The sequence below is a fragment of the Suncus etruscus genome, chromosome 6 (assembly GCF_024139225.1).
Source record: "Suncus etruscus isolate mSunEtr1 chromosome 6, mSunEtr1.pri.cur, whole genome shotgun sequence".
NCBI lineage: Eukaryota > Metazoa > Chordata > Mammalia > Eulipotyphla > Soricidae > Suncus > Suncus etruscus.
The window spans coordinates 103,229,023-103,247,109 of record NC_064853.1 but is presented as its reverse complement, the minus strand read 5'-3'; the positions used below and the strand labels follow the sequence as shown (position 1 = coordinate 103,247,109).

The following is an 18,087-nucleotide window of genomic DNA, read 5'->3' as shown; positions in this document are numbered from 1 at the left end:
GAAAAAGCAACTTTCTGTAAGCCAAAATGGCTCACTAAAAATCAAATTCTGAATGCTAATTTTACTTTTTTGCCTTTTCTGTAAAGGTAAACATCCTCTTTGAATTTGGGGGAGGGTTAGAAATGGCATAATAGAAACATTAGAAAAGTGGGGAATACCTGTATAAACAATGAACCAGAACTAATTCCTATAAAGACAAAAAAATTTGTAGTTTTTGATAATAAAGATAAACCTTGAGCGTATTGGGAAAAGTAAAATAAGTTAGACAAGTAGAGAAAGAGAAACAATGTATACCACTTATAAACAACTAAAAATAAAACTGAATTCATAGCTACAGATTGGTTGTTTCCAGAGGAGGAAGAATTAGGGTGGAGGAGCAGAAAAAAATGGATAAAAGTGATGAAAAGGTACAAACTTTCAGGTGTGAATAAATCTTGGGGACATAATGTATATAGCATGATAAGTATAACTAATAATATTGCATCATGTATTTGGAAGTACATAACAAAATAAATTTTAAAAGTTTTTATTGTAAGAAAAAAAATTGTAACTATGTGGTGATGGACTTTGTCTAGGCTTATTTCAAAGGCCATCTTTCTTTTTTTTTTTTTAATACAGCAGACTTCTTTTATTAAAAAAGAATTATCCTTGCTTTATACCAAGGGTAAAGTTTGATTTAATGAGACTGTAGAATAGTGTTATCTGTTACACAAATAATTTTCTTAAAGGCATACAATTAAAATGTGAAAAAGTTAAATATATATAAATATATATCTCAATTTACATCATATAATCAGGTACAGAGGATCTGAAATATCGATGAGTATGTGGAATGATCAATAAATGGGATGTTGATGTTCTCATATTATTTGAACTCCTACAAGTATTTGGCTCTGAACTAAACTTACACACTTAAATTCTTACACTATTATGCTTTAATTTCTTCACCTGTAGAAAAAGTATTAATAAATCTCAGATTATAGAACAGAGTCTTTTAACATATCAGCAAGTGGGGGAATTCTAAATTTGTTGTATAGGTAAAAAACTGAGACTTAGAGATTTAGTGGCAAGGGCCAGCCCCTTGGTTTATCTCATTAATAATATACAAAATTATGAAACCAGGCTGCCTATCTGAAGAATATGCTTGCTCTCCATTATTCCAAACTGCTTCCCATGACACTAAGGTCTTTCTCTTTTTTTTTTTTTTATAATAGCTTATTTTTATTGAGGATCAGAAGTTAATATACGGTTAACATTATTTCTGCACACATCTTTCCAACAGTACCCCCATGGCCTGAGCGCTTCTTACCTTCACAGTAGCCCAAGGGCCCCTTTCATAATAGCTCAATCCAGGGCCTATTTTAGTAACATAGGATTGAAACATAAACCAATCAGATTTGTACAAGTACAACAATTTTAACCAATGGGAGCATAAACACATTTTGATGGCGGGAAGGATAAAGAGGAACCTGGCAGGATGGGGGGAGGGGAAGCAAATTCTTAAACAAATAGCTAATTGATATTTACGCAAATACAATTATTTGTTTAGCCTATTTTCCATTTAGATCTATCTTTTGTGCAAGCAATAAGGATCATAATTTAAACTTTACAAAAACATATCTATAACTACATGCTTGAGAGCAGTTACAAAAACAGGTTCCATGGAAAGGTTAAGGCATCTGGTTAAGCCAGATTCTTTGTGCTGAGCTAAATTTATTTGCAGAGTTTTCTGTTGGTTCGGGGCTATGCAAACTTTTGTGGCTTGAATCAGACAGGCGGTGGAAAATTCATTCAGAGTTCCTTTGATATGTGTGGTGCTCGATCTCCCACATCTCCCCCTGTTTAGTATACAATATAGAAGGGACAGACGTGCCTTGGTGGACTGGCCACACTAGGTGAAGAGGTGTGGGGCTTCCAGTCACCGCATCTGCTACCCTTGATTCAGTCGTTTCCAAAGCTTGGCAAGGCACAGATTGAGGTCTATGCGCCAGCTCCTCGATAACTTCAAACTTAAGTGGCGGAGAGTTGGCAGGAGGGGAGATGTCAGGTGTCAGCTGGTCTTCTGAGGTGCATAGTTGTTGGTACAGAACCTTTGAGTCCTTTCTGGTTGCTTCATCCACTTGATTCTTTACGAAGGTGGTGAGTTTGCGAAAAGCTCAAGGACCAAAGGAAACTAGCAACATAAAGCCAATGAAGGGCCCCAAAAAGGCTGGGAGCACTGTTGTTATCCATGGAGTGGTAGAAAACCAATTTTTGTACCAGCTCTCACTCTGCTCTATATCTTTTTGTCTATTTACTAAATTATCCTCTATGTGTTGAATGCTATCTCTAGCTAAGCCGAATTTATTTTAATAAATATTTAAATTTAATATTATATTTAATATTATAAATTTAATATTATATTTGTAATGCTGAATTTAAAAAGTTGTACACCTCAAATTAGTGTAATGTTATTTAAATTATGTCTCAATTAAAAAGTTGATTGAGAATTAAGAAAAAAACAAACGAATTGTTAAGGGCCGGAGAGATAACACATCAGTAGCGGGTTTGCCTTGCACATGGCCAACCTAGGACAGCCCTGTGTTTGATTCCTGGCATCCCATATGGTCCCCCAAGCCTGCCAGGAGCGATTTCTGAGTGAAGAGCCAGGAGTAATCCCTGAGCGCCGCAGGGTGTGGCCCAAAATTCCCCCCCCCAATTTTTTTGGTTAATAATAAATAAGGAGAAATGGATATTAACTGGGTGACAGTTATTACATAGAGGCAACATGAAATGAACCTGTCTTCTGAAGTTCTTAGCAGGTTTGCAGAGTTATTACCCAGTTCTTGAGTCCCTTAGGGTCTGCAAATCAGTTTATTCTTGGTGCTCTGAATGAGTTTATATGAGCTCAAGTATGAGTTTTTTTTTGTTTTTTGGGGCCACCCCCATTTGATGCTTAGGGATTATTCCTGGCTAAGGGCTCAGAAATGCCCCTGGCTTGGGGGGGACCATATGGGACGCCGGGGGATCGAACCACGGTCCTTCCTTGGCTAGTGCTTGCAAGGCAGACACCTTACCTCTAGCACCACCTCGTCGGACCCGAGCTTAGTTTTATGTTCTAAAAATCAATGTGTAAAATGGCCATGGAGAAATGCTTTCTATAGTTTCTTATTTACATGAATTTCCTGACTATATCCTTCCTGTCAAATGTATACACTTCTTTAAAAGAAGAGGCCTCTAAAGGCAAACACTACACAAATCTCAGTGCCAGCAAGGGCCCCACAGATAAGACTGAGTATCTTTCATTGCAATTCTGATAAGAAGTAAAATGTGGATGGGGCAACATTCCAGAGTTCTCAGTCTCATCAACCAAGGAGCTGCTAGGATTTCCCGCCCACCAGTTCACAACCTTGGAGAGCTTGTAGGAGAAATATCCCAGCCCATTCCTGGGCCTGGATTTTTTTAAGTTCATTAAAGTCACTTCTTTTTTTTAATTATCTTTATTTAAACACCGTGATTACAAATATAAATGTAGTTGTATGATTACAGTCAAGTCACTTCTAATAGGAAGTAGATATATGAAAATACATACAAGCTCAGGAAATGAGAGGTTTTGTTGTTGTTGTTGTTGTTATTGTTTTGTTTTATTTTGGGGCCACACCCGGTGGTGCTCAGGGGTTACTCCTGGCTGTCTGCTCAGAAATAGCTCTTGGCAGGCACGGGGGACCATATGGGACACCTCGAACTAACCACCTTTGGTCCTGGATCGGCTGCTTGCAAGGCAAATGCCGCTGTGCTATCTCTCCAGGCCCAGGAAATGAGAGTTTTAAGCTCACTTTTCATCTCTTTTCTCATTGGGTAAATTGGTGCCACCTTCAGGGTGTCCCTGTGGATTCCCTCACCTGAATTGTGTGGCTTACTTTTTTTCTACTCCAAGTCTCAATTAACTTTCCTTTATTATTTTATTTTTGGTTTTTGGACCACACCCAGTGGAGCTCAGGGGTTACTACTGGCTCTGCACTCAAAAATCACTACTGGCAGGCTTAGGGGACCAATGGGATGCCTGGAATCGAACCCAGGTCCGTTCTTGGTCAGCCACATGCAACGTTAATGCCCTACCTCTGTGCTATTTCTCCAGCTCTAAATTTCCTTTTAAATAGCCCAGTCATTAGATCCTGGACCAGGCAACCTGGTATTTTTGTTTGTTTGTTTGTTTTTGTTTTTTGTTTTGTTTTGTTTTTTTGATTTTTGGGTCACATCCGGCCCACTCAGGGGTTACTCTTGGCTCTATGCTCAGAAATCACTCCTGGCAGGCTCGGGGGACCATATGGGATGCAGGGATTCAAACCACTGACCTTCTGCATGCAAGGCAAATGCTTTACCTCCATGCTATCTCTCCTGACTCAGGCACACCTGTTTTATGTTAAATAGCTACTGAGATTGACTCAGCAACAAGAGCTGACTTCCTTTTGTCCTTCTGTACAGATGAATTTTTCAGTCAAGGCTGTGCCCCTGGATATAGACAAAATTCCACTCTCTGTGATCTGTGTATTGGCTCCGAAAATGTTCCAGGAAAGAAGTGTGTTCCCAATAACCATGAGAGATACTATGGCTACTCTGGGGCTTTAAGGTGAGTTTTGTTTTTAACTTTGGAAGGAATATTTAATAATAATGCCCTGACAAGATTCCATTTGAGGAAGTAGAAAGATTCTTAGATTCCTTAGCTCATCAGTCTTGTTTATATTGGGACACCAATCTACCAAACATAGGAATCTTGTTGAAACAAGCATCCAGGCCTCTTCAAAATACTGTCTATATGCCTTGTGGCAATGGACAGTAAGGACTAGCAATAGGGTGTTAATTAGAAGTATTCACTAGCATATGATATACTCCCCACCTTTGGTGTATTTGGTAGCATAAAGAGATATTTTTTATTAAAAAAGTTAATCAAGGGCCGGAGTGATATCAGTAGGTTGTTTGCCTTGCATGTGGCTGACCTAGGACAGACCTCAGTTCGACACCTGATGTCCCATATGGTCCCCCAAAGCCAGGAGTAACCCTTGAGAGTCACTGGGTATGTTCCAAAAAACCAAACAAACAATAAATCAAAAATAATAAAAATAAAAACAAAAAAAGTGAATCAAGTGAAGCTACTAGCATCTAATTTGTCCAACAGCATCTCAAAATAAAAGGAGATTAAACATTACTAGTGCTAAAATAAGGAAAAGTTGCTACAGTTAAATAAAGGATTTAGGAGTCTGACGTGCTTTCATGCATGCCTAGGGAATTTATAACTGTGCTTACCTGGAAATATATCAAATTAAGGCATGTAGTTTCTACACTTCTATTTTATGGAGTGCTTACCATTTTTTATAGTAACTCCTGTGTAGCTCTTGGCCTTACTTTTTTTTTTGGGGGGGGGGGTCACACCCTGCAGCTCTCAGGAGTTACTCCTGGCTCTATGCTCAGAAATCACTCCTGGCAGGCTCAGGGGACCATACAGGATGCTAGGATTTGAACCACCAACCTTCTGCATGAAAGGCAAACGCCTTACCTCCATGCTATCTCTCCGGCCCCTCTTGGCCTTACTTTTAAACTATCTTTTCTGATTCAGGCCTGTGTTACTGAATAGTTCATGAGCCTATCAATCAATGGTGATAAATATGGTGATACATGAACTTCTCAAGGGGAAATTATAATTATTTTTCATTTAGAACCACTTTTTGAGTTATTGTGAGTATAATTTACAGTTCACTAGTTTCCACCTTCACAATGTGGGGTTTGATTAAAGAGTGTGTAGAACTTAGAGTGTATCAGTACAAAGAAAAGAGGATGTTTGTTTTCTTCTTGTTGATTATATATATATATATTACTAATGTAAGCTTATAGTAGAGGAATAAGAATAATGGGGAAGTTGTAATTACTGAGATCAGATCTCCATGGGCCTAGTACATGGCTTTCCTGAATGACAGATGTCTTTCATCTCCTCTCTTCTGTCCTCTCTTTGACCCTTTGCAGGTGTCTGGTTGAAAAAGGAGATGTGACCTTTATCAAAGATGAGACTGTCTTGCAGAATACAGGGGGTATGTACACATGTTTCTCTATTCCCATAAGTAAGTCTGCCTGGGTAAAAAAAAAACAAAAACAGTGAATACTGAGGTTCCCAGTTATCCTGAGTTCTCTCTAAAGAGCCTTCAGGAAATTATTGTGGACTTAATACTCTTCACGTTCACAATTAATATCCAAATTTTATGAATCAAATGGACATGTAGACCATTCCCAGAACATCTTTTAAACATTCCTTACATTTCCTGAATCTGGTCACTGAGAAGACTAGAAACTGACACAGCAGTAAGAATGAGCACCAAGACCTTGGTTTCTAGAACAAATTTCCACAAAATGAAAAATTGTTGGAAAAATAGTTGACTCTGGCTGGTGTAGGAAAAATACATATGTTGAGTCTGAAATGTCATACATAAGTGTTTATAATGAAAGGATATAAAAACCAAATAGGTGCTCTTTATAAGGGCTTCCCATTGACCAAGAATGGGATATTTTGAGCATTAAAAGAAGAACAGGGGGGCCAGAGTGGTAGCGCAGTGGCAGGACGCTTGCTTGCCTTGCACGCTGCTGGCCCAGGACAGACCACGGTTCGATTCCCGACATCCTAAAAGGTCCCCCAAGCCAGGAACGATTTCTGAGCGCATAGCCAGGAGTAACCCCTGAGCATCACCGGGTGTGGCCCAAATACCAAAAGAAAAAAAAAAAAAAGAAGAAGAAGAAGAACAGGGAACAAAAATGTAGCTCAAGTAGTTTTATCTCTGGCAGTCTATGTCCTCCCTTCCTTCCATTTTCACCAGCCAAGGATCTGGTGACCTCTCCCACCAAGCATCAATGAGACTGAACACTAATAGAAGTACACAGTAAGAGCAATGAGGTATTTTTCCCATTGACTCAAATCAGAATATACATGGTGTTTAAATAAAAGGAATTTAAAAAAGAATATACAATCTATCCTGATATTAAATGAAAGTGAAGGGAGGGGCCGGCGAGGTGGCGCTAGAGGTAAGGTGTCTGCCTTGCAAGCACTAGCCAAGGAAGGACCGTGGTTCGATCCCCCGGCATCCCGCATGGTTCCCCCAAGCCAGGGGCAATTTCTGAGCACTTAGCCAGGAGTAACCCCTGAGCATCAAACTGGTGTGGCCTAAAAAAACAAAAAAGAAAAAAAAAGTGAAGGGAAAGATCTTCTTTAACAAAGATGCTTATTATAAATATGGGAATTATGATAAAGCTAAAAACTATATTTGGAAACCAAACTAATAATGATCTATTTAATAAATGAGCATCAATAGATAGCGGATCAAGTGGGTGAATAAATATACGATTACTGATACTAGGGGAAAAAAAAGCACGGGGCCGGAGAGATAGCATGGAGGTAAGGCATTTACCTTTCATGCAGAAGGTCATCGGTTCGAATCCCGGCATCCCATATGGTCCCCCATGCATGCCAGGAGCAATTTCTGAGCACGGAGCCAGGAAAAACCCCTGAGCACTGCCAGGTGTAACCCAAAAACCACAAAAAAAAAAAAAAAAAAGCACATTGGTAATGATTCGCATGCTCTCTCCTCTCTCTGGGTCACACTCCCTACTGTGGAACTTGTTAGTGACCAGGCATTATCGTTTCCTTATGTTCCCACACCCAAACTCAAATTCTTCCTCTAGTAAGTGAATTAGAAGAGCCCAAATCCTCCAAGAAGCCTTCTGATATTGCACAATTGCATTTCAAAGCAAGAATAATCTTTCCAATTGCTATGATTTACTTCATTGTAGATTATAGAAACTGTGACTAAAGAAGCTGCTGGAGCTCTATTTCCCTCCTTTTTTTGTTTGTTTTTGTTTTTGTTTTTGGGTCACACCCGGCAGCACTCAGGGGTTACTCCTGGCTCTATACTCAGAAACCACTCCTGGCAGGCTCAGAGGACCATATGGGATGCTGGGATTCGAACCACCATCCTTCGGCATGCAAGGCAAATGCCCTACCTCCATGCTATATCTCTGGCCCCTCTATTTCCCTCCTTTTATCTCCCAGCACTCACTATGGTGGGAGGCACACAAAAGATGCAAATTACTTACTTAAGGAATTTAGGGTTTGATAATTTTTCTTTCTTTATTTTATTTTTGCCTTTTCTCTAACAAATATCCTTTTCCATGAATGTTATTCTAATATCCACTCCTGAACTGCACCTGCTGATTTATTTTTGTGCACTTCTGAGTAGGGTTCTTCTTTCTAGGCTTCAATTCTCTACATTTTCCAGTGACTCTAAAAGCCTGCCCCTTCAAGGGAGTTAGGAAGCAGCTTACACATCCATCTGAATAATATCTCAGGATTTTTCTTTGCCATATGGTCACTTTTGTTTGGAGGTGGGGAGTCATGCCTAGTAGTACTTAAGGCTTACTTTATGCTCAGGGATCACTCCTCACATGCTCAGGAAACCAGATGGAATGGGATGCCTAGGCTTGAACCCAGGTCTGCCATGTGCAAGGCACCTGTCAACTATGTGTACTAATCCTCTAGACCCAACACATACTCATTTTTATGTACAAAATGCAGTGGCATTGCAAACTTGACTTTTTTAATTTCATATTGCTCTCAAAAACTCACCATCTTTGTCCCAAATGAGATTTCCATTATATGCTCTGCTAGTCAATCACAGATGAGTCTCACTATGTTTTCTATTTTTTCAAAATGTCTCCTTGCTTCACATGTCTAGGGCTTGGGGTTTAATTTCTTGTACCCCAAAATGTCTTCATTGAGTTCCATGGTATTTATTATATAGAAGACTCATAATATAAAAGAGCATACAATATAAATATGAACTTTATGATTTGATTATAGAGATCTGTGCCTGTATAATTGAAGGTGCATGTAGATAAAAGACAAGCCAAAACATGCTAATGTTAAAAGTTGGCTAAATGTTTCAAATTTTTTTCCTTAAATTAAGTAGTGTTCCAGGGGCCAGAGAGATAGTGGGTAGTACAGGTTGCATTGCACCTGGCTGAACAGGGCCAGGAGTGATCACCGAGCACAGAGCCAGAAGGAGGCCCTGAGCACCACTGGGTATAATTCCTAAACAAATCAACAGAAGGCCAGGTAATATTTTATGAATTATCCACTGTAATAAGCATCATTTTAAATTAAAAGAAAAATTTTGATCAAATGTTTCTGGGTATTTTTGTTATCCTATTAAAAAATAAATCTTCCATTCACTTATCTTATTTGTCCAATTAGAGGTTTTGGCTCATATGTTACCATTAATTTCCATTCGTAAGTCCTGCTAGATTTATGTTTCCTTTATCTAAGCCCCACCCTTACCCTTAGTGTCAGGGATATGTCTCCTTACTTTCTCCCCGCAACCCCTAGCCTGAGACGGCTCCAGCTTAAAAGTCTCTCTTCCTTGGAAACTTGAGCATGTATCTGTCCTGAAGTCTTGCCAGTGTCCTCTTTCCTCCCACAGAGAAACATCTTGTCTCCTTTCTTCTCTTCCCTACCATGTTATAAGATACACCTAGAGCTTTTTCTCTCTCATCTAATATCTCTACTGTATGTGCTGCTCTTAGGGAGAATAATGCCACAAACTAGAACATGCTTTTATCTATGCCCAAAATGTCACTTTTAATTTCTGTGCAATTTTACTCTTCCTATAAGATTGTGACTTACAGAGAACTGAGACCATAGTATTGAATACTAGAAATTTAACTTTTGGAGTAGAACAAATGAGTGTGAAGAGAAATATGGTAGTGGTAGTGGACTAGAGGTAAAGAAAAAAAGAAATGTTAGAATATGATGCATATAGTGACTTGGTTTGGGAGAAAGAAGCAGGTGATTTGGAAATGTTTGTTTGTTTGTTTGTTTGTTTTTGCCACACCCGGTATTGCTCAGGTGTTACTCCTGGCTATGCGCTCAGAAATCGCTCCTGGCTTGGGGGATCACATGGGATGCTGAGGAATTGAACCACGGTCTGTCCTAGGCTAGCGCGCACAAGGGAAATAGATGCTTTAAGCCCTGCACCACTACTCCGGCTCCTGATTTGGAGTTTTTTTTTTTTTTAATTAAACTTAGTAGCAAATATTTGGGAAAGTGTAGAAAAAGAACATTTTAACTTTTATTTAAAATATATTTATATAAAGTGTATATATAAATACATAACATTTTATAAACATTAATCTATGTTAGTTGTGAAATTAAAGTGAAATTAAAAATATTAAATAAAATTAATAAAAGATTTTGGGGCCGGAGAGATAGCATGGAGGTAAGGCGTTTGCTTTGCACGCAGAAGGATGGTGGTTTGAATCCCAGCATCCCATAAGGTCCCCTGAGCCTGCCAAGAGCAATTTCTGAGCATAAAGCCAGGAGTAACCCCTGAGCACTGCCAGATGTGACCCAAAAACCAAAAAAAAATTAATAAAAGATTTCAATATTATTATATATGGAAGGGGTGTGCGAAAACTTAGAAAACACTGAGAATCACCTCAGAAGGATGGGTGGATAAATGTTTTTTGGAGAAAATATAGAAATGATGCAAGGGTCTGAGAATAGGACATGGACCATACACAGAGGATTGAGTGTATTTTCACATAGATCTAATAGGAGCAAGTAAGGCTTAAAACACTAGTGTAGGGGCTGGTTTTATGTCTAAATAGTTGGCATTGCCTAGCAATGCAAGGCCCTGATCTTGCTCTCTAGTATTGCAGAGTCCTCTGCCCCACCTCAAGCATAAGCTGTGTACCTGATGGACCCTTAAGCACTGATGGTATGACCTCTCTATAGAAATCAAGAGACACAGGGCCAATGTCAGAGTGATAATTCAGACAGTAAGGCACTTTCTTAGCACTTATCAACCATATGGTTTTAATCCAATATGGTACTTCAAGCTTGTCAGAAATGACCCCTAAGTACAGAACCTGGAATATAGAAGCAAGCCCTGAGTACTACTGGGTGTGGCCCCAAAGTTAAAAAAGTTTAAAAAGTTTAAATCAAGAAATCATTGACGGGGCCGGGCGGTGGCGCTCGAGGTAAAGTGCCTGCCTTACCTGCGCTAGCCTAGGAGACGGACCGCGGTTCGATCCCCCGGCGTCCCATATGGTCCCCCAAGCCAGGAGCGACTTCTGAGCGCATAGCCAGGAGTAACCCCTGAGCGTCACCGGGTGTGGCCCAAAAACCAAAAAAAAAAAAAAAAAAAAAAAAGAAATCATTGACACAACATCCAGAAAGGTCCCAGAGAAGTTCTACTTGGTAGTACCAGAATGGTACAGCACAGAGATTTTCAATCTGCTTAGAGGGTCACCTTCTTCCGACATTGAAGCAAGTGGCTTTTCCTATACATAGATTGACATGGAAAATATCACGCTGAGTGAATTAAGTCAGAGGAAGAGAGATACACACACTCATCTGTGGATTTTTAAGAAAAAAAACATTATTGTAATAATACTCAGAGACAATAGAGATGAGGGCTAGAAGGACTGGCCCATGAGATGTAGCTTATCACAAAGAATGATGAGTGCAGTTAGAGAAATAACTACGGGGCTGGAGAGATAACACAGCAGCATTTGCCTTGCAAGCAGCCAACCCAGAACCTAAGGTGGTTGGTTCGAATCCCGGCATCCCATATGGTCCCCCGTGCCTGCCAGGAGCTGTTTCTGAGCAGATAGCCAAGAGTAACCCCTGAGCATCACCAGGTGTGGCCCAGAAACCAAAAAAAAAAAAAAAGAAAGAAAGAAAAAAGAAAGAATTATACTAACAACTATCATGACATTGTTAATGAGTGAGAGAAGTAGAATGCCTGTCTTGAATATAGGCAGGGATTCTGGGGAGAAGGGGCATGAGGTTAGTGGTGAACATTGATGGTGGGAATGTTGCACTGTTAAAGGGTGGTGTCTTTTTATGACTAAAGCCCAACTACAAACATTTGTAATCATGATGCTTAAATAAAGATATTATAATTTAAAAAAGAAATTTAAAAAATGAGAGAAAAAAGAAGTCCTGGTGGGATTCGGTAAAATATAGACCTTTCTGTACCCTATACCCAGGATGTAGGTGAAGTAGGTTGAAAGGAGAGACTCCTGGTTTGGGGTTCTTGACATGAGTTGTAGAGAGGTGGGCATCTCTTCTATCCCACATACCTGTAATAACCAGCATGCTTTACTGGCCTCTGGCTCCTGCATTCTCCACTGGGTTGGTCACATACCCTCAGTGTAGAGGGTCTTAAAGTTGTCTGTGTTACTGATCCAAACTCTTGAACCCCAGGAAATAATAATGAACCCTGGGCTAAGAATCTGAAGCAGACAGACTTTGAGCTGCTGTGCCTCGATGGCACCAGAAAGCCCACGACTGAGGCTGAGAGCTGCCACCTTGCCCGAGGCCCGAATCATGCTGTGGTTACCAGGAAAGATAAAGCAGCTTGTGTCCGCCAGATGTTACTTGATCAGCAGGTATGTAGTATTTAGGCCTCTACTGTTTCATCTGGGGTGGATGGGTATTATTTGGATACATCATGAGTAAGTGCCGGCCTGTACTGCATGCAGACTTCTGCTGGAAACTAGATTTGGGAGGGCATAGATAGGAGAACAGGGTCTTCTGAGCCTGAGTGTGTCTGATCACTAGATATTAGTCTCCATCTGATGCATGTATCCTTGGTACAAGGTCTGTCTTATTGTTCATCCCTGACCTTGCTTGGGGTTACCACTATTCCCCTTGCAATATTTTTTATTTTATCTTTTTTTGTTGTTTTGTTTTGGGACCACCCAATGATGCTCAGGGTTTACTTCTGGCTCTGCACTCAGGAATCACTCTTAGTGGGGCCCGGGGATGCTTGAAATTAAACTAGGTTTAGCTACATGCAAATCAAGTGCCCTACCCATTTTGCTATCTCTCTGGCACACTGTAATCCTTTAAAAAATATTGTATTGAGGTGCTATAATTTACAAAGTTCTCCATAAGGGCTGGAGAGATAGCATAGCAGTAGGGCATTTGCCTTGCATGCTGCCAACCCGGGAGGGACCCAGTTCAATTCCTGGCATCCCATATGGTCCCCCAGACTTCCAGGATCTATTTCTGAGTGTAGAGCCAGGAGTAAAGCCTGAGTGCTGCTGGGTGTGGCACAAAGACCAATCAATCAATATAAATAAAATAAAACCTAACTTCTCCATAGTATCATGATTTACAGTTATTCATAGTTGAGTTTCAGGCTTAAAATTTCCTAAAACCAATCCTATCACCAGTATTATGGATACATAATAATAATAATAATAGCCCCTGGTGGGACTAAGGATACCATATGGAGTGCCTGGGATGGAACCTGCTTCTGTACTATCATTTCTGCTCTTCTACCATCTGTTTTGAAAATGAAGGAGGAGGGCCCAGAGAGATAGCACAGCGGTGTTTGCCTTGCAAGCAGCCGATCCAGGACCTAAGGTGGTTGGTTCGAATCCTGGTGTCCCATATGGTCCCCTGTGCCTACCAGGAGCTATTTCTGAGCAGACAGCCAGGAGTAACCCCTGAGCACTGCCGGGTGTGGCCCAAAAACAAAAACAAAAAAAGAAAATGAAGGAGATTGGTTCTATTTCCAAACCTTCCTTGATACAAATCATGACACAAAAACAAAAACAAAAAAAGAAAATGAAGGAGATTGGTTCTATTTCCAAACCTTCCTTGATACAAATCATGACATGTGAATTTTTTTTTCTTGCTTAGAATATTCACCACCATTCCAACATGCAGAAAAACATGGGACCTCCTCAACCCCAGAAACTTCTCAGTTTGAGAAAACCAACAACTCAGGGTTGCTCTTGTGGGGAAAAAGGCTACTTGAATATTAAATCTCAAATCCACAAACACCACCTTACCCTCAGTGACAATTTCTAGCCTATTGATCCACTATTAGTTTTCTCCAGGAAAAAAAAACAGCAAATTTGTGGGCTCTTTTTAAATGAGTATGCAAAGCAATACACATTCAATGAACATTTTCCTCAGTGCAGATGGAACACTTGTAAATTGTATAATCATCCTTTTACTTCTTACAAATCCTGAGGTAATCAAAAAATCCCATTTTATTCAAGATAGGATTAGATTCAGTCAAACATGAACTTCTTTTGTTGTTGTTGTTGTTTGGTTTGGGGTCAGACCTGGCTGTACTCAGGGTTTGTTCCTGGCTCTGTGCTCAGGGAATCACTCCTGCCTGCTGTCTTTCCCCAAACATGTTAACTCCAGTGAGTACCAACCCCTCACTGGGGAGCTCATATTTCCTATTTTCCTTAGCAGGACTTGTTTCCATCCTCATTTCCTATTAGCAGCCTCTAAGGCATGTGGTCAATAAATAGGAAAGAAAACTCAGATATTTCAGGGCTAGGTGGATGGGAAGGAATTTGCAGAGGATGCTGGGCCAAGATGGGTTCTGCAGAGACTTCTGGAGTCTCATGAAAGCATGAAGCTGGAGTCCAGAATAATGGATGTGAGATGATCCTAATGTATTCCTTGCAGTTTCCCCTTCTTCCCCACTCTCGTTCCCAGGCTCCAGACTCTTCCATTTCATACATTTGAACCCAGATGCCATGGCCTCAGTTCTCATATATTTTTTATCCGTTTCACAGGCTGAGTTTGGAAGAGATTCTGACTGCTCTGGCAAGTTTTGTATGTTTCAATCTGAAACCAAGGACCTTTTGTTCAAGGATAAAACACTATGTTTGGCCAAACTTCCTGATGCAACAACATATGAAACCTACTTAGGAAGTGCATATGTCAAAGCTACAGCTAATCTGCAACAGTGCTCCACCTCAAGTAAGTAGAAGTAACAATATGAAGGAAACTCAGACTTAACATGGGCAGGGTTTCAGATGGTGAAGACCAAAGGAAGAGTGGACTCTATTCCCGTGGGAAGACGGCAGATGGGTGAAATGAAAGGGTAAGGAAGTAGTGTAATCCTAGGATCAATGAAAGACTACTTGCATGTGGAGATAGTGAGGGGATCATGGGACTAAGGACCACATGAGATAATGAACTACTTGGCTATGGAGAAACCTGACTTATTACTTAAGGAGCTAAAGCAGATGTGTGCCCATGTCCATGTTGTTCTCCTCTGTAACTACAGTGGTTATCATTTAATCATTTTAAATCATTTTAAAGGTGCAGGTAGTAACATGTAGATGTAAGGTGGCTATTCTTTCCATTTCTGCACATGTAAATGATGCAGGATCCTTAGAATATTATTCTCCAGGCATTTTTAACAGCTTCCTCCTTACAATTCTGATGTTCATTGACCTAATCTATATTCATCATGAAGGAAGCAAGTCTGGCTCTGCTATTGACTGCTCCAGCACCACACCCTAGAAGTGAAAATGATTAGTTGAGGTGCTTAGTGCTTTTTGTTTCATTTGTACAGCATCTACCTACACCTGGCCTCCCAGGATGCGTCTAGCCCCATGCAGTCAGGGGTTAGGCAGCCTGTACAACCTAGGCTGGGATGATAGGAGGTCGAGAAATCATGTTCTATCCTTGGCGTATGACACTGCCCTGAGAAGCACAGGAGCTTTGCATGGGAGGTGGGTTGGTGAGAAAGCAGCTAGGAATACTTACTTCTAAGTCGACTTAGCAGAAGAGCAAGGCATTAAGTCGCAGAATGAACTGGTCATTACTGACAGAAAATCAGTATAAAAGGTTTTGACTTTTCTACCTTGCTGTTTTGCTCCACAGAACTTCTGGAAGCCTGCACTTTCCACAAGCCTTAAGATAGAAGAAAGAGGTCACTACCAGCTGGGGGTAAAGCTCACATGACCCTGAGCTTCCCATTTGCCTAATATGGTGTGGCACTTCTGAAGGACATATAATAAAAGTCATTGATTTTATTTTTTCTAAATCTCTTCTTTTCTAAATGTTTGACCTAAAATACCTTTTAATACTATTTGACCAAATAAATATGCAATTAATCCCTTCTTAAAAACTCAACATTGATCAGATTTTCTAATGCTTTTGACTGGTAGCACAATCACATATTACTGGGATACAGTGCCAGTAGAAGTTCTTTATGGGTGAATCTACATGCTTATCATAATGTAATCAAATGTATATAGCTCTGTGTGTGTGTGTTACCAAGGAAAAGTAAAGAAAAATAGGGATATCCTAAATTTGAGTAATCAGAAGATTAAATAAAATGAATATAGATATTTCTATTTTTAAATTTTGTTTTGCTTTCTGGCCATATTTAGTGGCACACAGGGATTATTCCTAGCTCTGTAATCAGAAATTACTTGTGGCAGGCTTAGGGGACTATATGGGATGCCAGAAATCAAACTTGGGTCAGCCACATGCAAGGCAAAAGGCCCTAACCATTGTGCTATTACTCTGGCCTCCTACTTTTTAAATATTTTAAGTGAATGACCAAGTATACTTTAGGTTCTGGTTTTACTGGTTGGAACAGCACTAAGACATCATATTAAATTATCACTTGACCTCAGTTCTCATGGCAGTCACTGTTCTCCTTCTCACTTGGCCTCCTTAAAGGTGGAACCTCACTTACCATGCCTCTGATGGCTAATCACTCAGACATAAGTCTTTTTGCCCACTTCTCTTTAGTTATCCCAGTTAAGGTCAAGTCAAGATCATCACCCACCTATCTAGTCCTACAGTCCAGCACCAGCCAGACATAAAAGGAGTCACACCTTTAAATAAGATCCTAGGGGGCTGGAGAGATAGCATGGAGGTAAGGCATTTATCTTGCATGTAGAAGGATTGTGGTTCGAATCCTGGCATCCCATATAGTCTCCTGAGCCTGCCAGGAGTGATTTCTGAGTGTAGAGCCAGCAGTAACCCCTGAGCGCTGCCATGTGTGACCCCTCCCCCCCCAAAAAAAAAGATTCTAATCATGATTGTCTACTGCGTCTATAAAACTCTGCCTCCCTAGGTTGACAGTTGGAAGAGAGTTGGAGGAACAAAAGGAGAGTTTATTGGCAGTTAGAAAGGACAGTTGGATGGTCCCAAACCCAGCTCTCTCCCCTTCTTTATCTAAATCTCTCCTGGTCGAGGATTAGTCATAGGTTCCGGACTTCTCTAATAAATAAGACTGAGATGTTTGTCAGAGTCTTGCCTTCAAGGCCCAGCGTATTCCAGCAGCATGGTCCCATCTGCAACAGTTCAGGTCTGACATACATATTCACCATGAAATAAAATTAACTTTTTAAGCCCAACTCTGTTTTTTTTAATTTATCTTTATTTAGTACCATGATGATAAACATGATTGTAGTTGAGTTTTTGTTATAAAAAAGAACAATCCCAGTGCAACATTCCTACCACCAATGCCCTCCATCTCCCTCCTCCCCCACCCCTTGCCTATATTTAAGACAGGCATTCTATTTTTCTCACACTATCATTGTCATGAAAGTTGTCAGTGTAGTTATTTCTCTAACTGAACTCACAAATCTTTGTTGTAAGCTTTATATTATGGCCGGTCCTTAAAGCCTTTATCTCTATTGTCTCTGAATATTATTACAATAATATCTTTTATTTTTCAAAAACTCATAGATGAGTGCAAATGCCTTACTGCCTTGCTATCTCTCCAGCCCCCTCTTTTATTTCTTGAAGCAGTGTTTGGTAGTCTTATTTGTAAAGGCCTTCTTTTTAGTTAAGTTGAGTCTCTGTGGCACTATTGTGAATGGGATTGTTTTCTAAGGTACTTTTCTTCTCCACCATTATTTGTGTATAAGAAGGCCATTGTTTTTTGCATGTTAATTTTAGTAGCCTGCCACTTTGCTATATGATTCCTTTTTTGTGTGTTTTTTTTTAAATAATACCTTTATTTAAACACCATGATTACAAACATGATTGTAGTTGGGTTTCAGTCATAAAACAAACCAAAAAAAAATATTCCCCTTCCACCAGCAACTTTCCCATCACCAATGCCCCCATCTCCTCCCTCCCCAACCCCTGCCTGTATTCAAGACAGGCTTTCTACATCCCTCACTCAATGACATTGTTATGATAGTTCTCAGCATAGTTATTTCTCTAACTGCACTCACCACTCACAACTTCCAACTCTTTAAAGTGGTGAGCTTCATATTTTG

The 18,087-nt window shown here is 40.1% G+C and overlaps 1 protein-coding gene across 1 annotated transcript in view; it reads left to right on the top strand.

Annotated features, from left to right (window-relative positions):
• The window catches only part of LOC126012131 (serotransferrin-like), a 37,205-nt gene extending 21,329 nt beyond the window's left edge, over positions 1-15,876 (top strand). Inside the window, exons 13-17 of the mRNA XM_049775952.1 lie at positions 4,465-4,609; positions 5,998-6,062; positions 12,284-12,468; positions 14,626-14,812; positions 15,725-15,876. Coding sequence (XP_049631909.1) covers positions 4,465-4,609; positions 5,998-6,062; positions 12,284-12,468; positions 14,626-14,812; positions 15,725-15,759 — 617 coding nt within the window. The 3' untranslated portion in view covers positions 15,760-15,876. The remainder of the gene's footprint in view (positions 1-4,464; positions 4,610-5,997; positions 6,063-12,283; positions 12,469-14,625; positions 14,813-15,724) is intronic.
• The last annotated feature ends 2,211 nt before the right edge of the window (positions 15,877-18,087 follow it).